The 7046-nt window shown below is 55.3% G+C and overlaps 1 protein-coding gene across 7 annotated transcripts in view; it reads left to right on the plus strand.

Annotated features, from left to right (window-relative positions):
• The window catches only part of CFAP100 (cilia and flagella associated protein 100), a 52014-nt gene that overhangs the window by 22916 nt on the left and 22052 nt on the right, over positions 1-7046 (plus strand). For 3 of the 7 annotated variants that reach the window (XM_010818003.4, XM_010818004.4, NM_001076866.1), the window contains 4 exon segments: positions 560-770; positions 1730-1935; positions 2715-2808; positions 3598-3883. In XM_010818003.4, coding sequence (XP_010816305.2) covers positions 560-770; positions 1730-1935; positions 2715-2808; positions 3598-3711 — 625 coding nt within the window. In that variant the 3' untranslated portion in view covers positions 3712-3883. 7 annotated transcript variants of the gene reach the window in all.

Consider the following 7046-nt stretch of genomic DNA (forward strand, 5'->3'; position numbering starts at 1 on the left):
ACAGCAGCATTGCTCCCAAGAGGTTAAAGGTAGAAGCTGCCTAATGTCTGCAAAGCTTGGTCTCCCACACGGTGGACCACAGTGGTCGTAAGCAGACACGAGGCTCTGACCAGGCACGTTACAGGACAGACGGACCTGAAAACGGTGCCGGGTGAGAGAGCCAGACACGAAGGGACAGGTGCCGGGGCTCCGTATTTATGTCCAGGAGAGATGGAGTTGGGGGGGCGGGTGAGAGAGCCAGACATGAAGGACCGGTGCCAGGGCTCTCGTATTTATGTCGCAGAGAGAGGAGTCGGGGGGGCGGGTGAGAAGCCAAGAACACTGAAGGACAGGTGCCGGGCTTGTTATTTATGTCCAGGAGAGATGGAGTGGAGGGGGCGGGCTTCTCTCCAGTTGATGACACTGTCCTGAAACTAGATTATGATGGTCAGGAAAAAAATTGGACATTTCGAAAGAATTTTATGGAGAATTATATACCTCAATAAGGCAGATTTTGGTCCCCCCCCCCTTTTTTAGCATGGATTATTAAAGATGTTAGATTTCCCCTGCGTCTCACCAGGGCCTCTGAGGCTGGGGCTCTCGGCCCTCAGCATGCGGCAGGGCCAGGAGGCTCAGAGGTGCTGGTGCCCTTCAGGGACCGGGAGGTGAACCAGCTGAAGCAGTGGATCACCACGCTGATGATGTCCATCGCCAAGGAGGAGGAGACGGCCGCAGAGCTAGAGCTCAAAGCCCGCGTCTTCCATTTTGGCGAGTTCAAGGGTGATCAGGAGGTAGGGCCCCTGGATGGGCAGATGGCAGCGGTGGGCACGTGGCCATAGCCCCAGTGGAGGGTGGAGTCATCCCTGCCAGAGGGGCCCAGACCTCGGGAGAGCCAGCCCGGAGGCGCGTGCTTCTCTGGGGCTGCTGTGGTCCTTGCCACTCGCCAGACTCTGGGCTGAACCCACGGGCACTGCTGGGCAAAGGCCTGGGCCCAAATCAGAGCCATGAGCTTACGCCCCGTGAATGCGTAGCGCCCCAACACGCCTCCTCCATCCCTCCTTCCTTCCGTGAACTCATCTGCTTCTTAAGCACTCAGTGTGTCTGGAGGTGATCCTTCAGGGAGGCAGGCAGGCATGTCCCCAGCCAGGCCGGGAGGGTAAGAGAGCACAGAGCCCAGGGGTCCGGGGCCTGCACCCAGCTTCCTAGGTCATTGCTGTTGAGAGCCTCCTGCCTGCTGGGCACTGGGCCAAGTACCCGGAGGCCTGAGAGTGGGCTGGGCAACTACCCCCAGACTATCGGGCGCCAGCTGTGCCCTGTGCCCTCTGCCCCTCCCCCGCCCTCTTGGCCACCCCCGGGGACAGGGGTGTTGTGTCTTCTGAACATCAGAACAGGCTGGGGCGGGGGGGGTGGGGGGCTGATCTAGCCCAGCACTATAGAAAGCAGGCCACAGAACGTGATCCCGGGGGGAGCTGAGGGCAGCGCAGGGGCAGAGTAGGTCACAGGGCCTCGGAGGGCACCCCGGGTCCAGGCAGGAGCCCCAATAGGCACTGGGACCCGGGATCTGGCTGACCATAGAGCCCCAGGGCGCGGCCCTCTGCCCAAGAGAAGCCCAACTGTCCAGCTCTGTGCCCCCTGACTTCCCGAGCACCCCCTGCCAGCTCGGCAGAGCCCCAGGAGGTCAGCTGGCTGAGGTGTGGGGGCAGCCCAGGCCCGCGCGGCCCCGCTGGAGGGAGGCCTGCCCACCTCACAGGACAAGCTGCTGGAGAGTCTGAACTGCAAGGTGCTGGACGTCTACCGGCATTGCGTGGGTGGCCAGCAAGAATCCAGCCTGGGCACCGTGCAGATGCTGGCCACCATCGAACACCAGCTGGACGAGCTGCTTGAGAACCTGGAGCGCGTGCCCCCAGCCCGCATCGAGCAGGCCGAGAAAGCCAAGGAGAAGGAGAGGCGCCTCCGGTGCGTGGGGGGGAGCCCTGTACACCCCCGCCAGCTCTGGGCTGGCCCTGAGGACAGGGGCACGCCCTGGGGCTCCCCGCTAGGAGGGGGGTGTCTGGGGTTCAGACGGGGCCACAGGCTCAGCCCAGTGGGGAAGGTCCCTCCATTGGGAGAGGCATGTGGTGGCCTTAGGGACCCCGGGAGCGAAGTGATGGGTGACCCCCCCACCTCCCACGCCCAGCCGCCAAGGAGAAGGGAGAGCGAGAGGCACTTTCTGGGCAAAAAGCTGTACTGCCTGAGCCCAGGGAGGGAAAGGGCTGGCCTGAGAGCCACTGAAGGGGAATCAGCAAAGGGTGTGCCCCATGGGCCCAGTGGGGTGCAGGCCAGTTCCTGGTCACCTGGGTCATTCCGTCCCAGCAGAGTCCTGAGGCATGGCCATCTGTGATCAGCCATGTCTTTCCCACACACAAGGGCTCTCCCCCTGGGTCCCCAGACCCTGCTTAGGCAGGCACTGGACAAAGGTTTGGTGGCCTCAAGTACAGACAGGAGGACTCGGGACTACTGACCTTGCTGGGGCCTGGGCTTTCAAGGGTGGCGATGCATCAGTGACCAGGGAGGGGAAGCCAGGAACCTGGGCCTTCCAGCGGGAGATGAGCCCCGAGCCAGGCCCTCCCAACCAACCAGGGCCAGAGCCAGTAGGGAGGTGGGGCGGAGCGGCGCCGAGGCCTGAGGCTGCGTGGGGAGGAGCTGGTAGCCTTCTCCGGGCCTCTGGTCCTTAACCTCACCGTTCCTGCACCCAGACTCCGGGAAGAGAAGGCGAAGCTGCAGAAACAGCTGCAGGAGGAGCGACTGCTGCGCGCACAGGCGCGGGCCCAGGCCGAGGTCAAGAAGAAGGTAAGAGAGGCCCCGAGGAGGCGTGGCCCGGGGGCGTGGCGGCCCCAAGGGGCGTGGTGGCATCGAGGGGGCGTGGCTTGGAGGGCTCATGGCTGCAGACTCGCCAGGCCTCGCCCACTTTTGTAGATACACTTGCTGGGGTCCTATGGGGAGACAGGTCACCAGAGCAATGTCAGGGTGGAGCCAGGGTCCCCATTCTCAGGCCTGCCCCGCCCCCCGCCCCTGAGGACCTGCTTCCTCCGGGCAACCTCCCAACCCTCCCTAGGAGCACAGGTGCCCACAGCTCAGTGCCCCCTGGGGGTCCCACCTACATTCCAGCCAGACCCCAGGCCAAGGCCATCACCCCTCACTCACTGAGGGTCCCCCAGCCACTGCGTCTCCCACCCACAGCGTACGGGCCAGAGTAGCCACTGGCCTGCTAGACTTGTGGTCCCTAAAGAGTCCCGATCCTGACCCTGGCCCGAGGACCGATGTGGATCCCATGGGGTCTCTCCTGATCCTCGTGGCGGGAGAGATGTCCCTTTAGCCTGGCGTCTCCCAAGTCTCCAGGTGCCTCCTTCCTCCCCCACCCCCACTCACCCAGCACCCTGGCGTGCAGGCCAGATAGATTTCCCTACCCCGGCCATCTCGGAGGCCCTGGCCAGCCCGCAGACCACACATGACCTCAGCCACCGGAGAGGCTGGGCTGGGCCTGGGCCCCGGGCTCCCGTGCGTTCAGGGCAGGTGTCCAGGCCTCAGCCCGGGTGCAGTGAGGCCGGGGTGCAGGCTCACGGGGTCCCCTCCCCGCAGCGGGGCAGGAGGCTAGTGTGCCGATCCCGGCCACCTGCCCTGAAGACCAAGGAGCAGTCCAAGCACGAGCTGATGGACAAGGACAGGGAGGAGCACCTGTTTTTCTTCACGTAGTGCGCGGGCCTCCTGCTGGCTGAGCAGAAGCAGACGGAGGTGTGGGGAGCAGAGGCAGAGTCTGCACGCCTGCACGGGCCCCTCACCCGCCACGCTATGCCTTCAGACTCAACTGAAATAAAAGCTGTGTCGCTTGGGTACTGTGTCTTGGGAGGCAGACACAGTAACACAATGTCAGTCTCCCCTCATTTGTCACTTAAACCAGGAAATGATAAGGAATAGAGGAAGAGATGGTTAGATGGCATCACCGACTGGATGGACTCGAGTTTAAGCAAACTCCGAGAGATAGTGGAGGACAGGGAAGCCTGATGTGCTACAATCCATGGGGTCCCAAAGAGTCAGACGTGACTTCGTGACTGAACAGCAAAGATAAGGGATGAGCCCATTTGGATTTCCTCTCAGTCAGCTGCTGAGACAGATGTGGGTGGGATCAATTGCAGTTCAGCACAAGGTGAGATGGGAGATGAGCTGCATGTTAACCTGAGGTGACGGGGTAAAGCCTCCCTGTGAACCGAGGTGCTGTGTGAGATCCACCCTAGACCCACCTGGGATCTTCTTCAGCTCCACCCAGTGCTGATGGGCTGTAGGATGGCTCCTGGCTGCCAAGGAGCTCAAGTGTGGGAACAAGCACTGCTACACTTGAGGCGGGATGTGGGCCGAGACCCGGGCTCTCTGAGACGAGTCGTGCGGTTCATCCATTTTCTACCTGAGGGATGTAGAGGGTCCTCTCTAGGTGGGGACTGAGCGGAGGCGTGGGGTCAGCTCATCTGCATCGCGGGGTGAGGCGTGGGGCAGCCCCGGCTCCACCGTGGGGTGAGGCCTGTGGTCAGCTCATTTCCACCACAGGGTGAGGGGTGGGGTAGCCCCCGCTCTACAGTGGGGTGAGGCGTGGGCCAGCCCCAGCTCCACCACGGGGTGAGGGGTGGGTAGTCCCACTGTGGGGTGAGGTGTCGGGTCAGTCCCCTACTCCTCCATGGGGCTAGGTTTCAGGTCACACCCAACGCCACCATGGGGTGAAGTGTGGGGTCAGCCCCCGCTGCACCAAGGGCTGAGCTATGGGGTAAGCCCCACCGTGGGATGAGGTGTAGGGTCTGCTCCAGCTCCTCCATGTGGTGAGGTGTGGGCTCAGGCCCAGCTCCACCGTGGGATTAGGTGTGAGGTCAGTCCCCAGCTCCTCCTTGGGGTGAGGTGCTGAGTCAGTATGAACTCCACTGTGGGGTGAGGTGTGGGGTCAGCCCCCAACTCTTCCGTGGGGTGAGCTGCGCAGTCAGCCCCAGCCCCACTGTGGATTGTGGTGTGGTAAGGGAAGAGGAGAAGGGGACGACAGAGGATGAGATGGTTGGATGGCATCACCGACTCAATGGACATGAGTTTGAGCAAACTGTGGGAGATGGTAAGGGACAGGGAAGCCTGATGTGCTGCAGTCCGTGGGGTCGCAGAGTGTGGGACACGACCTGGGGACTGAACAACAAACAGGTATTCATAAGCAAAACTCTTAAGGTTGCTATTGCAGGGTATGGCCACAAGGCGGCAGGATTTTTTTCATGCCTAGTTGTGATTACCTTGGAAATGAAAGCTTTTGAGTTTTAACTCGGACTGTAATTTAATATGGAATGTACTTGAAGAAACACCCAAAAGCTTGTGTTCTTCCTGAACATTCTTATTTATTTTAATAATTTTTTTTATTTATTGGCCGTGCCATGCAGCTTGTGGGATCTTAATTCCCTGACCAAGGATCGAACCCTCGCCCCCTGCTTTGGAAACACAGAATCTTAACCACTGGACTGGAGGGAAGTCCCCCGAGCATTATTTTTAAATTAATCTTTATTTTTTATTGTAGTAACATTGATATACTATGTGTTGGTGGCAGGTGAACCGAATGTATTTTCTATTTTGTTGCTGTTATTCAATCGCCAAGTCATGTCTGATTCTTTTTGTAGGAGCGTTCCCTTTTCGCCAGGCCCTGTTACATTGGTAAAACATCTGTTTGTGTATACATAAGTGTACATAGTTATAAGTGTCTAGATACATAGATATATAAATGTCTATATGCATAGATATATAGATATATAAATACTTAGATATATAGAGACATAAATATCTATATACACAGACATAAATATGTACATATAGACATAAATATGTACATACAGATATAAATATCTATTATAGATACATATAGACATAGGTATTTATATACATAGACATATAAGTATCTGTATATGTGGAAGATGGTCACACAGTGGAAAATGCAAGAGACAACCTTATAGACAAGTTAGGCGATACAGATAGAGGCATTTACAAGATCATACTAGGAGAGAGAAACATAAACAGTTTCAAAATAAAGAGAACAAATCTCACCACGATTCATGTAACTAGTTGTAACCTGGTGGCAATAAACCAAGTCTACAGGGGAGTCAGTAGATGATGGCAAATTCTGGAAGGGTCAGATAGTGAAAACAAGTTAAATGTTTCACCTTTGTTTCCAAAGTATACCTTATCAATGTATGGATTCATACTTGTTGATACCTCCTAAGTATGGATCATCCTGTATATCCTCATATGCCCACATCCAACTGTCTCAACTCAAATCATCCAAGCATAACTCCAGCTTGTTGCAACTCCAGTCAATTGTTGCAATTTCATGCAAAAGACACATTGTGATTCATTTGTATTGACCAGTAAAGGCAAGATTTCTGTCTAATTTTTTTTAGAGGCCTTAAAAATCATTTAAAATTTCAACTCTTCTCCTTGCTTCACTTTGTTCTGATTCGATTGACATGGGAAAAGCTATGGAAAGAGTGTTTAATATAATCTGAACTCACCAGGTGTATCTATTATTTGGTGTACATGAAGATCTGAGAAGTAGATTTTGATGGATATAAAAAGAAATATTGTGGATGTAGAACATAGTTAGAAATTGCGAGAGTCATTTGACCAGAGAGCAATCACAGTGGATCAACTTCATCTCGCACACCCATGAGGACAAGTTTATCTTGGTAATAACATCAGCAACTGAGGAGTTAAAAGTGTTATCACTGTGAAAAATGATTATGAAAAGAAATCTATGAAATGTTTTCATAGATAGAACACAACTTTCCAAGAGGCTTTAAATTTCAGGTAGATGTTTTATGATTTGAATCTTGAGTGGATTACAGACTCTGTGTAAGTTTTACAGACTGTTCAAAGTAACATTCTATTCCATCCTGGAATGAATACATTACCTTTTGACTCATGCAGTTGTGGCACACCTAATCAGACTTAGAGACGGTCTATGTTGGAGAGTGCTCTAAACCAGTTTGTGCACACCTGCAGATCTGACAAGAAATGTCACT

The sequence above is a fragment of the Bos taurus genome, chromosome 22, assembly GCF_002263795.3.
Source record: "Bos taurus isolate L1 Dominette 01449 registration number 42190680 breed Hereford chromosome 22, ARS-UCD2.0, whole genome shotgun sequence".
NCBI classification, from domain to species: domain Eukaryota; kingdom Metazoa; phylum Chordata; class Mammalia; order Artiodactyla; family Bovidae; genus Bos; species Bos taurus.